This window comes from Molossus molossus, unplaced genomic scaffold (assembly GCF_014108415.1).
Source record: "Molossus molossus isolate mMolMol1 unplaced genomic scaffold, mMolMol1.p scaffold_m16_p_17, whole genome shotgun sequence".
Classification (NCBI taxonomy): domain Eukaryota; kingdom Metazoa; phylum Chordata; class Mammalia; order Chiroptera; family Molossidae; genus Molossus; species Molossus molossus.
In genome coordinates, this window is record NW_023425352.1 from 27,293,679 (window position 1) to 27,309,789 (window position 16,111).

The 16,111-nt window shown below is 47.3% G+C and overlaps 1 protein-coding gene and 1 long non-coding RNA gene across 2 annotated transcripts in view; one reads left to right on the top strand and one right to left on the bottom strand.

Annotated features, from left to right (window-relative positions):
• The window catches only part of BLNK (B cell linker), a 76,977-nt gene that overhangs the window by 43,805 nt on the left and 17,061 nt on the right, over positions 1 to 16,111 (top strand). Inside the window, exons 5-9 of the mRNA XM_036264937.1 lie at positions 1,957 to 2,113; positions 5,350 to 5,510; positions 7,931 to 8,012; positions 9,188 to 9,259; positions 15,472 to 15,544. Of these exons, the coding sequence (XP_036120830.1) occupies positions 1,957 to 2,113; positions 5,350 to 5,510; positions 7,931 to 8,012; positions 9,188 to 9,259; positions 15,472 to 15,544 (545 nt within the window). The remainder of the gene's footprint in view (positions 1 to 1,956; positions 2,114 to 5,349; positions 5,511 to 7,930; positions 8,013 to 9,187; positions 9,260 to 15,471; positions 15,545 to 16,111) is intronic.
• Positions 11,659 to 16,111, bottom strand: part of LOC118632153 — a 47,124-nt gene continuing 42,671 nt past the window's right edge. The window contains exon 8 of the long non-coding RNA XR_004959973.1: positions 11,659 to 11,883. This is a non-coding gene — a long non-coding RNA (uncharacterized LOC118632153). The remainder of the gene's footprint in view (positions 11,884 to 16,111) is intronic.

The following is a 16,111-nucleotide window of genomic DNA, read 5'->3' on the forward strand; positions in this document are numbered from 1 at the left end:
GACCGGGTCCCTGGCCTGGATGAGGAGGGTTCCAACCACTGCATGCTGAACTAGACAGCGCGGGAAGCCAGGCTCTTGCCCTGTTACCTGCTCCCCCACCCCCGCCACCCTTTCACTCCTGTCTGCCCTCCTAGGCCCCTGCCTGAGAATAGTCATTGGCTTCTCCTGAACACAGATCGCAGATGCAAACTACTCAGCTCCTCTGTGCCTCAGTTTCCTCTACTATAAAATGGGATTTTTTAAAAGCATTCTTGCCCAACTGGTGTGGCTCAGTGGACTGAGTGCTGTCCCATGGGCTGAAGGGTCCAGGTTCGATTCCCAGTCAGGGTACTTGCCCAGGTTTCCAGCTAGATATCCAGTAGGTATCTATTGATTTTAGAGAGAGAGGAAGGGAGAGGGAGAGGAAGCTAGAAACATTTATGAGAGAGAACATCAATTGGCCGCCTCCTGCATGCCCCCCACTGGGGATCAGGCCCACAACCTGGGCATGTGCCTGGCTGGGAATCGAACTAGTGACTTTTTGGTGCATGGGTCGATGCTCAACCACTGAGCCACACCGGCCAGGCTGATAGATATTTCTCTCACATCGATGTTTCTATCTCTTTGTCCCTTCCACTCTCTCTTAAAAAAAAAAAAAATCAAAAAGCTATCTCATGATTGTGGAGAGGAGTGAATGAGGTGTGCAGTGCATAGAAATGTCAGTTATAAGAATAATATTATTACTATCATTATTCTATCCAGCTTAAGTTCATGTTCATGTTCAGGAAGGATTACTGAGCTCCCCATCTGCTATTGCTGAGATCAGGGTTTGGGAAAATCTCCCCTACAGGAATTTTCTTATCTCATCAAACCCACCTTCTCTCCCACTCTAGGCCAAGGGCAAGCACCCTCCTGGGCTCCTGCCTCCTTGTGTTTCCTCCCCCAACTCCACCAGTCACCTCAGGAAAAATTCTTTTCAACCCCTTTCTCATTCCTTATCTCACTCTTCACCCTATTCCTCTCCCCTTCTCCCCACAGACTCATGTGTTCGTTCGTTCGTTCGTTCATTCATTCATTCATTCATTCCAAACATGCTGAGCTCCTATCAGGGGCCAGCCCTGTCGCGGCCCTGAGGACACAGCAGTGAAGGAGACACTGCCCCTGCATCACGTACATCTGCATCCCTGTTACACAGCAGCAAGTAAAGGAGGCAGGCGGAGGGCAGGTGCACACCCACTCGTTGAGAACCACCTGTGGATCATGCATTGTGTCAGGTGGGGGGCAGAGGGGAGCCACAAACACTGAGGTCAGAGGATCTCTTAACTCCTGAGCCAAACGTATGTCCTACATGAATATATGTATGCAGACTGTACACATAAGCTGGCTCTGAACAAAAGTTACAGAGGCTCATCATTCTGCCCGCCTCTGGGGAGAGGCACTGAGCGCCCGGGAAGGAGACGTCATTGCATCCTTCTGAAATGTTTGAACTTTAGAACATATCAATGCGTTGTTTTTTTCAGTATCAACTTAAAATTTATATTTAATAAAAGAGAATGGACTTAAGTCCTTGTGAAGTCTAGCCCCTCTGGCTTACCATTTTTGTTTTTTTGTTTCAACTTGCTCTCCTCAAAGGTATTTATTTTTCTTGTGTCCCCTTCTCCTCTCCTTATTAAACTTACTTCTTCTTCAACTGTCCACATTCATAAGTAAAATCTATCAGTTATTCTATTTATCTGTCTTCTTAAAATATATTTTCTCTCCGAGTGTTCTTTGCCACATAGAGTTCCAGCCGCACTGCGGGTTCAGTGGTCCACCCGACCCCGGCTTCCGCCCGGTGACAAGTGGCTGCCTAGCCTCGGTGAGCAGGCCTGTCCACGCCTTGCGTCCCCGCCCGACCTTGGGGAGCAGCGAGGCCCCGCGCAGGACCTGTCCTGACGTGAGGCGCGCGGGCACTGAGCATGCTGTGTGCACTTGCAGGACAGCGACTATGAAAACCCAGACGAGCACTCCGACTCGGAGATGTACGTGCTGCCCGCCGAGGAGGCGGGGGATGACAATTATGAGCCGCCACCCGTCGAGCAGGAGACGAGGACAGTTCACCCAGCCCTGCCCTTCACCAGGGGCGAGTACGTAGGTGAGGCCGCCCCCCAAGCCCTGGGTGCTCAGCAGGAGGTGGGGGCAGGTGAGGTTGGTGGGGAACCTCCCATTGCACCCCTCCAAGTGGGTCATCTGGTCACTCCCAGGTGATGGAGCCCCAGCTGGCAAACTTGCCCATTTGAAGGGGACAAGTATCCTTCCCAAATCAGGAATGCTGGAAACAGGCCAAAGATAAACGAGCACATCCTGATGGCTCTCAGCTCCCTACAGTCTGAGAAATCACCCCGAGATTAGTCTCTACTTCTCTTCCGGCTTCCCGTGCATAAGGTTGGAATTTCTCTGAGCCGTCTGTGCAGAACAAGGATGATAGTCGAGGATTCCCGGGTCTGCTCACGCTGCTCCTCCCATGCCCACCCCCACACCGGCTGGCTGTGACACACCAGTCTCCACTGGGGACTTTTAACTGGGAGTGGAATTAGCCTCACAGGGTTTTGTTTGTTTGTTTGTTTGGTACATGCCCCTAGGGGGAACCGAACCCGGGACTCTCTAGTCCACAGGCCGAAGCTGCAACCCTGCAACCGCTGAGCCAAACCGGCCAGGGCAACCTCACAGGTTAATTAAATGGAAACAGCTTAGCTCTGGCCTCCCAGCCTGAGTGTGGCTTTCAATGTCCCCCAAGAAGAGGTTTGCGTTCCAGTCTTAGGAGGGGCGTGTGCCAGCGATCAGAGCGATGATGCTCACATGTCCATAGTGTCCTTCCCTGGGAAGGCTCTCTGCCCGTTACCACTGCAGTGGCCGCAGCCTGGTGAGCCCCACTGCGTGCGGGAGCGAAGGCCTGCGAGGCAGCCGGACTCCCGGCCTTCTTGGTGTGCAATGTAATGCTCTCCGGCTGTGGCCCAGTTCACCCTCTCTGCAATCTTCTGAGAGAAGCATGCATCCCTACCTCAGAGGAAGAGAGTGAGGCTCAGGGCCGTGAACCAGCGGGCCAAGGTCTGGCGCGTGGCGGTGGAGCTGGGAGCCATCCGCTCAGCCTCTGAAGCCCACACCCCTCGCCGCTCTGCTCCGCACACTGCCCGCCACAGCTTTAGGTGACGGTCCATCGCTGCGACCACCCTGGGAAGGCAGGGTCTGTGCTAGGCCCATTTTACAGACCAGGAAACCACAATGCAGGGTGGTTACGTGGCTCATTCAAGGGCACACTCTTCAGAGCCTGTATCTGTGTTTTGCTCCTTCTAGAAGATGGAGTTAAATCTTACATTAAGAAATCTAGCCTGGGCCAGTGTGGCTCAGAGGTTAGAGCTTCGGCTGGTGGACCGGAGAGTCCCGGGTTCAGTTCCCGCTAAGGGCATGTACCTCGGTTGCAGTTTGTCCCCGGCCCCGGTTGAGGTCGTGTGGGTGGCAACCACTAGATGTGTCTCTCTCACGTCGGTGTTTCTCTCTCTTCCTCCCTCTATTTGAAGATAAATGCAAAAAATGTCCTCGGGTGAGGATAAAAAAGAAAAAGAAATCTAGGTAAGCTCCAAGAGCTGCAGATAAAACTACAAAAACTGACAGAGTAACAGGCACAGCAATTAGATGCCCTGCTGGCTGAGCACAGCTGCACCACCCAGACAGGCTGCCGCGGAGCCGCGGATGGACGTCAACCTCGTGCCCTCAGCCGACCGTGGGCTGGGGCAGGAGCAGCACCAGAGAGCGGCGCTGGGGGCTCACAGGCAGAGCTGCACCAGGCTGGGGCAGGAGGAAGCAGCTGAAGTCAGCGTGAGCGCCTGTGCTTCCAGGATGGGGAGCACACCAGAGTAACCTGGAGGTTCTATACTTCCTAGAGCTCAGTGGTTTCTACCCCCACCCCTCCCCCCTCCCTGGGAGAATGACCCAGAGCCCTTTCATCTCAGGTTTTCCTGTGCTAAGGTTTTCCTGCTCACAGAATCATGGGCAGACGCCAGGTCGCCTAAGCCCTCCACCACCCCCTCTGGGCGGTCCTGGCTCCGTGTGTTAAGTGCCGACCCCGCCAGGCACACCGCTCCCCCCACTTCCACCTCTCCCCCTGATCCCTACAATATCTCCAGGTGGATATGACCATCGCACTTTAAAAATGAGGAAGGTGAGTCCCAGAGAGTTTGAGTAATGAATAACCCCAAGGACCTCAGCTAGTCCATAGCAGAGCAGGAGACTGAACTCAGGGCCATTTGGCTTCAGAGCCTGGACTCTTCCCCGATACCTGCTTGAGGACAGTCCTGGCCAGGGGAACTCATGCCTTCTCTGTGAAGGAAATCAATGAGGAGGGGGATGTGTAGATTCACAAGGATGAGCAGTCATAACACTGACTACACTTTGGAATAACTTGGGCAAACTATAATGCTAGGACCTTACCTAGAAGATCAAACTAGTTATGTCTGGAGTGGGGCCTGGGCCTTGACATTTTTTAAAATTATGTTTGTATTGATTTTAGGGAAAAAGAGAGAAAGAGAGAGAGAGAAACATCAACCGGCTGCCTCCTGCACACCCCCTAGTGGTGATAGAGCCTGAAACCTGGGCATGTGCCCTGACTGGGAGTCAAACCAGCAACCTTTTGGTGCATGAGATGATTCCCAACCAACTGAACCACACTGGCCAGTGCACCTTGACACCCAAGTGTCAAGGTGGTTCTTATGTGTAAGAGGAATTGAGAATTTCTACCTTTACGAGTTCATAGAGCAAGTGAACCTTTGGGGGAGCTCCCCTCTTAGACCCCCACGCTGCCAAGGTCACCATGCGCTCTGTCGGGCAGGGTGCTGGGCTCAGCTCTCCTGAGCTCATGGGTCTCCGTCTCTCCCTGGGAGGATGTTTTTGATGAGGCCCTTCTTCTAGTTTGTATAATGTAAGTCAACGGGCAGTTGAAATTGTTTACCTAATATGTCATTTTACTTTTTTTAAATATGTTTTTTTTTTTTTTTTTAGAGAGAGAGAGAGAGATAAAACACTGATATAAGAGAGATGCATTCATTGGCTGCCTCCTGCATGTCCCCCACTGGGGATCAAGCTGGTAACCCAGGCATGTGCCCTGACCGGGACCTCTCAGTCCATGGGACAACGCTCAGTCCACTGAGCCACGTGGGCTGGGCATCATTTTACTTTTTTAGGGAATGCCCCGGTTAATTATTTGTGGCTACTTAGGTGCTGGAGGTTCTATACTTTCCAGAGCTCAGTGGTTTCTACCCCCACCCCTCCACCCTGCCTGAGAGAATGACCCAGAGCCCTTTCATCTCAGGCACTTTTGTTTGTTTTTCTTTCAAGACAACCGATCGAGCCAGAGGCAGTCTCCACCCTTCAGCAAGTCCCTTCCCAGTAAGCCCAGCTGGCCTTCGGCTAAGGCCAGGCTGGCCTCCACTGTGCCCTCCTCGACTTCTCTGCCGAGACCTCAAGTCCCACCCAAACCCAAGGACCTTGAGGATGAGGTAAAGTGAAGCTCTCCTGGTGGCTTCCCAGACCTAGTGGAAGGCAGGAGGTAGGTGGGGGAGGGGAGGCACCAGGACAGGTCTTCCTTCCTGCACCCCTGCCCTCCAGTCAGCCCTGACCCCTCACTGCCCTGCTGTAACTCTCCAACGTTATGCTGAAAGGGTGTTTCTCTTCTTCCTCTAAAAATGTCATATATGGCCTTATTGTGAGCATTTGCAGTCACTAGAGGCACGTGGTATAGTATCAACACTGGATCTGGGCCCCTCCCATTATCCCCTTTCTCTTCCCGGTTCCCTGTGAATCTTCTCTTTCCTCCATAATACAGTTTCCTGTCCCCATTCTCCTTTGCATCTCTGCCTGCCCCACCTAGCTTTCCTTCCTCCACCTCTTTTCTCTCTCCTCCTCCATGGTCCTCCTCTGAGATGCAGGAGGGTGGGATGTATAAAGGAAACCCCTGGTCTGTAGGGAGAGCGGATAGCAGTACCTACCGCATTAAGCTGTTATAACGAGCAAGGGACACAACACGTATAAAGTGCTCGTGCTCAGTAAATGTTTGGTTCATGTTTCTCTCTGTCCCCATCTTGGCCACCTACCAAGGCAGGTTATAAAATCATTTTTGAGACCTGATTATCTCATTTGCCTCATATCAATATAAAAGTCACTCCTTCCCTATATTTATGATCAATTGATTATTAACAAAGGTGCCAAGACAATTCAATGGGGAAGGGATAGTTTTTTGAACAAATTGTGCTAGGATGACTGTGTAGCCACATGCAAAAGAATAAAACTGGAACTCTGTCTCACACCATAAACAAAAATTAACTAAAAATCGACATTAGACCTAAATGCAAGAGCTAAAACTATAAAACTTTTACAAGAAAACATAGGTATAAATCTCTGTGACCCTGGGTTAGGCAATGATTTCTTAGATACAACACCAAAAGCACAAGCAACAAAAGAAAAACAGATCAAATGAACTTCAAAATTTAAGACTTCTGTGCTGCGCCCTGGCCAGTGTGCTCAGTGGTTAGAGCGTTGGCCAGCACACCAAAGCATCAAGGGTTTAATTTCGGTCAAGGGCAATTACCAGGGTTGCAAGTTCAATCTCCAGCCTGGGGTGGGTGTGAGAGGCAACCAATTGATGTGTCTCTCTCACATCCATGTTTCTCTCTCTCCCCCGCTTCCCTTCCACTATCTCTAAAAATCAATAGAAAAATATCCTCAGGTGAGGATTAACCAAAAAACAAAAAAACAAAAAAAACTTTTGTGCTGCAAATGACACCACCAAGAAAGTAAAAAGACAATCTATGGAATGGGATAACATTTTTGCAAATTATATATCTGATAAGAGATAATTTAGGACATTTATGTTGTAACCCAGGAGAATCAACCTCACTCGGACACAAAGTAATTCTGAATATTGGGAGCTTTATTACCTGCGCAGGGACTGCAGCCAACCTTCGCAGAGGAGAACTGCAGCCCCGTAGCAGACTTTCAGCCCTTTTATAATTAGGGCTAAACAAGCACGAATTAGTGACAGAGTTAGCCAGGTGTAGTACATATATTCTTCAGTTTCTCCTTATTTACAGCTGAAGAATGTTACTTTTCAAATTCCCAGTGGAGGTCAAACTCCGGTTAATTTCTCACGGGGCTAAAGCCGCCTATAACAATTTAAAGAACTCTTACAGCCCAATAATAAAAAGACAAAAACCCCAATTCAAAATGGGCAAAGGAGTTGAATAGACTTTTCTCTCAAAAAGATATACAATGGCCATGAAGCATACAAAAAGATGCTCAACATCATTAACCGTCAGGGAAATGCATATCAAAACCATAATTAATATCACTTCACATTCATGATGATCATTATAAGCAAAAAGACAGACAACGAGTATTGGTGAACATGTGGAGATTTTGGGTCCTCGTACATTGCTGGTGGGAAACAGTTGGCAGCTCCTCAAACTGTTAAACACAGAACTGCAACGTGACCCAGCAATTCTACCACCAGGCATATTCCCAGGAGAAATGTACACCTACACAAAAACTTGTACATGAATGTTCATAGCAACGGTATTCATAATAAAAAGCGAAAACAACCCAAATTTTCATCAACTGATGAATAAACAAAATATGGTATATTCACATAATGGAATATTATTTGGCTATAAAAGGGAATGAAGTAGTGATTTATACTACAACATGGTTGAACCTTGAAATTACTATGCTAAGTGAAAGTCACAAAGGACTGCATATTGTGTGATTCCATTTACACACGATGTCCAGAATGGGCAAATATTAAAGACAGAAAGCGGATTGTTGGCTGACTAGGTCAGTAAAGTCTTTTTTAAAACCACTCCTTCCCATGCAATAATCTATGGATGTTCAGCATTCTTCTCATTCATTTCTGCATTTCTTTTAGGCTGATTATGTGGTCCCTGTAGAAGATGAAGATGAAAACTATATTCATCCCACGGAAAGCAGTTCACTCCCATCTGAAAAAGGCAAGTGTTTGTAGTCTTAAGCTCCTGAGCATTTCTACCAGTTGGTGGGGGCATACGAGACTATTCGGTGGCAAGCACGACGGGGCTTAGCAATGGTGGTGCCCAGGCCTCTCTCCTCTGTGGTCACAGCATTTGCCTGCTTTGACGGGCTGAGTGAGCCATCTCTGTGTTTCATAGTCTTTACCTTCCTCCTGCGTCCTCTACCCTGATTAATTTCCTATCTTAAATAATCCACCCAGGTACTGGTCATTAGCTGTCCTCACCTAGAATGAATTTCTCATAAAACCCAATACTCACAAAGTTGCAAACTACCACGTTGGCCTTACAGATATTGCATTAGGAACAATTTCTGCAGAGGACTGAAAAGATTCATAGAATAAAATATACTGTGTCCTGATTCTTTCGAGTTAGTGCTATTTCAGAAACATTTCGTTTGCAAACGCTTCACAGAATAACAAATGCAATTACAAACACATTATCTTAAAAAGCTAGTGCCACCTACCCTCCATGGAACAGTGCTTGTTTACCCGAGATATAGCCGCTATGAAGAATATAATCCTTGTAAGTGACACCTCTTCTAGTAACATTACTCATCTAATAAACTCGACTCTAAGCAGCAGTGCTCAGTTTTTACTCAGCCATTATGTCGCAACCCTCTCCTCATTCCCTAAATATCACCAACGGCTTCAAGACCCAGCTGAATTCCTGAGGCACCCATCACCATGAAAATAACTGCACGTTAAACTTCCCCTCCCAAACAAACCCTGCAAAATACAAAAGAAATGGGACACAAAATAGCAGGGAGAAAAGGGGCTGTAAATTTGGCCCCTCCACTATTAGGTTCAATATACTTCTCCTAATTTAAAAAAAAAAAAAAACTCATTCCTCTCCTAGACTTCCAGCTTGGCGAATGAAATTCCAAGCTGGTATTCACTTTGACAAAATCCCTATCATAAAATAATTTGATTATTCCTTGAATCATTAATATATTCATTCTAAAGATGTTTATCCTGAGAAGGCCTTTTTTATGGCGTATATGTTTAATAAGTATGTTTCACATTCTTTGCAAATTCTCTGGTCTGGCCCGTCATTTCTACAATGCATTTTCCCATAAGTGTGATGATTCTTTGGTAGATTGTAGCTATAATCATTATGTACATATTTGTGTGTTTCAGCTCCCACGGTGAATAGATCAACCAAGCCAAATAACTCTTCCAAGCCAGCCCCTCTTCCAATGACAGCTTCAGGTAAAGTATATGTGTGATTTGGTGTTTTTTAAAATTGTGAAATGATTAGATTTGGGGGTTTGGTTTTTAATCTATTCCAAATAAGATAAACAACTGAGAACAAATATTAAGAAATGATCATTTGTATTTTCAAATTTCTTAATAAGTGATAACAGCAGACCTCATCCTCATGCACTGTCTGGTGGCACCAATGTTGAAGGGACCCTCCCCACTCCCTGAGACGTCCGACCTCTATCAGACAAGCCCTAGTTTCCACCTTACCTCTCCGGGCACTTTGCTGGCGTCTCCTCCTCCCCTCCCGGAGGATGTCTGCATCCTTCAGCTCTTCTTTCAGAGAATCCTGGTGGTTAAGAGCTTGGGTTTTGAGCCAGACAGACGTGGTTGGAATCCCAGTTGCCAGCTCCACCACTTTGGGCCACTTCACCTCTGTAAGCATCAGAGTCTCATCTGTAAATGGGGATAGTGCCCTGAGCCAGGAGAATTCTGACCTCATGAGTGTGAAACTCTTAATGCGGTGTCTGGCACATAGTAGGTGCTCAGTAAAGAGTAGTATTCTTCACTTTTTTAGGGTCATCCATTCTTCTGGCTCCACTTCTCTTGTCTATGCTGCTAATTCTCTGGTGTCCAACCTTGACCTGCTTTTTCTTCTCAAAACCTTGAGTTCCCACCACCGCCCACTGCATCCATCACCTCCCTACCCCGTGGTCATCCCTCCTGCTCTCTGCATATCAGCCTCTAGGCCACGTGTCTCAGAGTGCCTGTGGTCTTTCCAAAGGTTGCTATTTCTTTTTCCCGAATTCCCTCTACTGTTGTAGTTGTCACCACCCTAGTGCAAGCTTTCTTTACCTGGTCACCTCACACCTTCTGTCTGTGAGGTCACTAGCCGCACCCTTGCCTCAAGGCTCTCTTCTCAGTCACTAGACTAAGCCTCTGAAGGCCTCCAGATGTTGCCGGTTTGATGCCATTACAAAGTCAGTTTTTGCCATGTCACTGCTACCCAAACCATGAACTCCCAGTGGTTCTTGTAGGGTTTGGCAACCCCAAAACTGAGGCCACAAAGCCGAGTGGTACCCACACTCCCACCCTATTACAGCACAGAGAGGTTCAGGAGCCTCCTCCCCAGCCCTCCCTCCTCCCTCCTCCCTCTCCCCTCCATCCATCTCTCTCTGTCAGTCTCTCTCTCTCCCAGAGCTGAAGGCTGAACATAAGAGATTGGGAGACGGAACTCTGCTTCCAGGGCCATGATCTTTAAGAAAATATGAAAGAACAGTTGTTGGTTTTTTGTTTTTGTTTTTTTTACCTTTTCTAGATTCATTTCTCGTGCAATTGTTCATCATCTTAACAAGTTCTTATCTTATTTGTCCTCTCCCTTGGAATCCACGCCTTCTTTATATTTGGGAAGTGATGGTCAGAGCCATCTTGTCCAGCTCATTGAACTCCTGGGAACAAATGTCAACATCAACCCCATACATCATGACTGCTTTGGTCCCGGCTGAAATGGAGACTCCTGGCTCGTAACGCAGGAGAAGATCTGCTACTACTGGAACAGAAAGCCTTTCATTGAAATAGATAAATGAAGCCCTAAACCCTCCTTTAGGAGAACAGTTTAATCATCTCTTGTGTTTGCATCTTAAAATGCTCTTACCAAACAAGGACTTTTTCTTCCTAAAACACACCCAATACTCCAATCATTCTAGATTTCATGGATCCTGCCTTTTGGTCTTTGTGTTCTCACAGTTATGACATTAAATCCTATCCATCCTTCAAGGTCTCCCCCTCCAGGAAGTCTCCTATGGTTTCTGTAGCCCTGAGAGAGCATTCCTTTGCCATCTCATTCTACTTACACGTATCCCATCCCTGTCTTCTACTTACTTTGTGTCTCGGTCCAATCTCCCTAACTACATTGCAAGCTCCTTGAGGAATTCGACTCAAATGTTACTTGCTCAGGAGGCCTTTCTTGACCCCCTTTTGAGCTACACCTCCATGGTGTGCACTCCAATAGTCCCCACACTCCTCTGATCCCGCCTTCATCCTCTATGTCTCCTACAAGACTCTCCGTGTCATGTCTTGCTCTCAGCTGTGTTTCCAGAGCCTAGACAGGACTGGCTCAGAGTAGATGCTGAACTGTGGATGGTCAGTTGGTTGAGAGAGTGGCTGAGTCCCCAGTGCTGGCTGTAGTGTTTAAAGAATCATGTGCATCATCATGAGGGCATTAGCCCACTGGATTTATTATTCATTCATTTTTTTATTAATCTAATAGAGCTGTATTTTAATACTAAAAGCATCAGATAAAGAAACGAAACCTGAACAAGAAATAACACCCTGATTATGTGATCGTTGGATACAGACAGGAGAAAGTACAGGAGGAGGGAGGAAGTGAGATAATTTGAGTAATTAGACTACTTGCGTGTGTCTTTGAATAAGCCTCTGTCATCCTTTAGAAGCTCTGGACAGTGCCCTGATAGATAACACGAAAGGGCTAAGGTTTCAGGCTGGTGTTTCTTTCAAAGTACCACACCACGTCGCCTGCCTCTGCTTTGGGCTCTCCGGTGGCTACGGAGAGGCACATGCCGGGGCGTACGGAGTGAACTGAGTGCCGTGTGTTCCAGACTGTAGCTCAGGTACTGTGGTGGTTGATAATAAGATGAAAAAACAAAAACAGCAATAATCGTAGTTACTGAGTTCCTTTATGAGTTACAATTTTTCACTCATTCTTCATGTATAATTCACTGATTTTTATAAATCATTTCATTTACAGAGTTTTGTAGCCATCACTGCAATCCAGTTTTAGAAAATCTCTAAAAGATCCCTTATGCCCATCTGTGGTCATTGCTATTCCCACCCCAAGCCCCAGGCAACCACCAGTCTGTTTTCTGTTGCTATAGATTTGTCTTTTCTGGACATTTCACGTAGATGGTGTTATATCACATGTAGTCTTTTCCATCTGGTTCCTTTTGCTTAATACGATGTTTTTAAGCCTCAAATACTTTTAATCCCTTTCCAACAATATTACTTTATATTTGGTTAATTCTTTACATTTTTTAAGTTGCCCTATTATTTTACCACAGTAACACTGAGTTAGGTAAGGTAAGTGGTGGTGTCCCTGTTTCACAGAGGGGGGAAACTGAGACACAGTGGCTGGTAAGAGGTCACCCAACCAGTTTCCTGGCAGAGACATAAAAATGTATTTTTATTCCTGTCTTCCTGAATGCAAGACCATAGGTGTTTTTTACTAACTCTGTCCCCACCACCAGAGGAGAATGGCCATGCCCTCTCATCTGATCGCAGAAGTTATTTATAAGAATGGAAGGGACCCTGGTTGGTTTGGCTCAGTGGTTAGAATGTCAGCCTGCAGACCAAAGGATAGCAGGTTTGATTCCTGGTCAAGGGCATGTACCTGGGTTGCAGGTTAGATCCCCTGTCCTAATTGGGGTCCTGTGCAGGAGGCAACAATTGATGTGTCTCTCTCACATCAATGTTTCTCTCTCTCCCTCCCACTCTCTCTAAAAACCAATAGAAAAATATCTTTGGGTGAGGATTAGCAGAAAGAAAGAAAGAAAGAAAGAAAGAAAGAAAGAAAGAAAGAAAGAAAGAAAGAAAGAAAGAAAGGAAGGAAGGAAGGAAGGAAGGAAGGAAGGAAGGAAGGAAGGAAGGAAGGAAGGAAGGAAGGGAGAGCGCGAGGGAGGGAGGGAGGGAGGGAGGGAGGGAGGGAGGGAGGGAAGAACGAAAGAAAGAGAGAGAAAGAAAGAAAGAGGAAGGAAGATGTTGGCAGACTGTTTGAAGAGATGGAGGAAAGGGAAGCGTAGCAGAAAAGCTAGACAGTAATAATGAACCCAGGCCCATCGAGCCCTCGGTATTTACAAAGAGGGAAAACCCCTGGGAGGAAGTTCAGACTTAGACCTTCTTTACACTTTAATTTTTAGACAAGATTTTTGTTCCTCTTGCCTGAAATCTTCATTAAAATCTGTGCGTAGCCAAATGTATTTTTATTGATGGATTGAATTTTAGACAGGGGGAGAGAGATTTGTTGTTCCACTTATCTATGCATTCACTGGTTGATTCTTGTATGTGCCCCAGCCAGGGATCAAACCCTCAATCTGAGAGTATTGGGATGACGCTCCAACCAACTGAGCTACTAGGCCAGGACCTAGTCAAGTGTATTTTAAGGGTCAATGGCAGGTATGAAGACTTTGAAGAACAGAATCAATTTGGTACAGTAGCTCAGGGAACATAGTGGGACTCGTACTACAGACTCAGATGACATTTCAGTTTATTGTCACATGAAATGTTACCAATTCCAAATATAGTCTCTTTCTCAAAATGTTTTTGAAAATCCCAGCTAGGTCAGGTGACGTGTAAGTAGGCGTTTCCTGGGAGGGGCATTCCTTCACAGATTGCTGGAGAAGGCGGCTCAGGAGAGCAACACCACCCACTCGGTGCAGCTGAGCACTTACGGAAACGGGCCCGGTGACTGTCTAGTCACTGTGCTGTGCACCTGAAGCTAATACAGAATAATACTGAATGTAAACTGTCACTGAAAAAAAAAATGTGTGTGTAGAAAAAGAGCAGATAGCCCGGCCGGCGTGGCTCAGTGGTTGAGCATCGGCCCACGCACTGAGAGGTCACCGGTTCGATTCCCGGTCAGGGCACATGCCCTGGGTGTGGGCCCGATCCCCAGTGCGGGGCATGCAGGAGGCGGCCAATCGATGTTCTCTCTCATCAATGTTTCTCTCCCTCTCCCTTCCTCTCTCTCTGAAGTCAATAAAGAAAAAATAATTAAAAAACAAAGCAGATAGACTCTGAAGGTAAGCCTGACAGCCTCTCTGGTAAAGGACATGAGAACAACCCTAAGACCTCGGTTTTTAATACTTTTTGAGGCCTTCTTTTCTTCCTGTGTTTGGAATAGGTGGTCCTGTCAGGTGAGGAGGCAGGAGGTACATGTTCTCACCTGTTGGAGAGTCTGAGAGGGCAGAGGCCTGTCTCTACTTCTTCCCCTTCCCACACCCCAAACATAGTCCCTTCACGTGCCTTTCACAGGCCAGCTTTCCAGTAATCCGTGGTAACTGATCATTACTTCAAGGTTTACTTACAAGTGCTTTATCTCGCCAACTAAAGTAATATATACTGAGGGCAGGCCCAGCCTACATTTACAGAGTGTCCTCTTTAAGGCCATAGGAATGGTGGACTTATAAATGTAGGTTCTTAATAAAATACTTATTCAGTTCAATTTAATTCAATAAACAGGCTTTGTCTCACTGAGCAATAATGTCCAGGCAGGCGAGCACGGGCCCGAGAGGAGGCAGCTGGGATCCACCAGGGGAGCCGGCTTAGCTTCTGGCCTCCCCGCTCCAGGCCTGCTGTCTAGCCCAGTGGGGAAGCTCTGCCTGTCTCTCATCTTCTGCCCCCAGAGCGATTGTCTGGCTTCTATCTTCAGGGAGCGGGAGGGGAAACTGGGTGCAGTGGACAAGGCCCTCCAGGTTCCTTCTGTGATCTCAGAAATGAGATCTGGGCAGTAGCTTGCCACTTGTCTTAATTTGTCTGTTTGAGCAGTGGGCAAAGAGAGGAATGAATGAGTATCTGCAAATGTGAAGCCAGGTGTAGGTACTGCTGTTTGTGTGACTATATGAATGAGCGAAGGCAATAGGTATGTATCAGGAGTTCTGGGGCTGTGCCTCTGTCTCTAGGCGCCTCTAGTGTACACGTATGTGCAAGTGTGAGCTCTTAGCTCCCTCCCTCGGGACTCCTTGTGTGGCTCTCACTGAGCTCACAGAATCAGGGACTCTGGGTTTATCTCATGGGGGAAAGGAAAAGGTCACTTAGAAATGTTAATATTATTGCCTATATTCCCTATGCTGTTACATCCCCTTGACTGCTTTGCCACTACCAATTCATACTTTTCAATCCCTTCACCTTTTTCAACCAGTCCCCCAAACCCCCTCCCTCTGACAATCATCAGTCTGTTCTCTGTATCTATGATGAAGTTCCTAATTCACATCCTAGTTCTGGGCCAATAAATGGACATTTTTAAAAATGTTTCATCACCTTTGCCTACAGGTGTCCCCCAGTAGCTTCAATGTAACTACTTATATATGCTTAACTGAAAGTAACAAAATGTGCATGTATTTCTGAGCCTGCCGAAAAGGCCAGCTTCACTGTGACCATGAGACCCAGATTCAGGACTCGGAGGTTGACCTGTGTCTATGTTTGTGCAGGTCGGAGCAGCGGGGCCTGGGACTATAAGTCATCTTCTTTGCCTGCTGTGCCGTCCCCACTGCCCAGGGCCGGGTGAGTACCCGCTGCAGAGCAGGGGGAGGTGGCAGGGACGGTCTCACGCTGCTGCGAGTGGGGCCTGCCGGGGACCACAGGAGTCCTGCCTGGGAATCGGGGAGGAGGTGCTTTTCCACTGTTTCCATCCAGAGCACAGCTGCCGGAGCTCAGACACAGTGCACCTCACATTATAAAAGATGTGTTCCTGAAGAGTGTGGGATGAAACCCTACTGCCCTGTTCTACCCACCCCACGGCATGCTTCAAGTCGTCCCAGGGTGCTGAAAACTAGTAGTCTTTCCTCCCATGAACTTTTAGTTACATCTTGAGTTCTTTGACCTACAGTTTCCACAAGACAGAAGCTCCAGCACCTGAATGGTTTTGAGGCCCACTGGGAGGTTTCAGCTTTACTTTCTGCCCCTAGTTTCCTCTTTCAGGGAGTGAGCGATCTCTAAACAAGCACGTAGTTTGCGCAGCAGACATGGGGGTGTTCAGTCCGAGAACACGGCCAAGGTTCCTCCCAAAAGTGACATGAGAGAATCATTCTTTCTTATTGAACTTCGAAGGGCTTGGAAAACCGTCAGGTG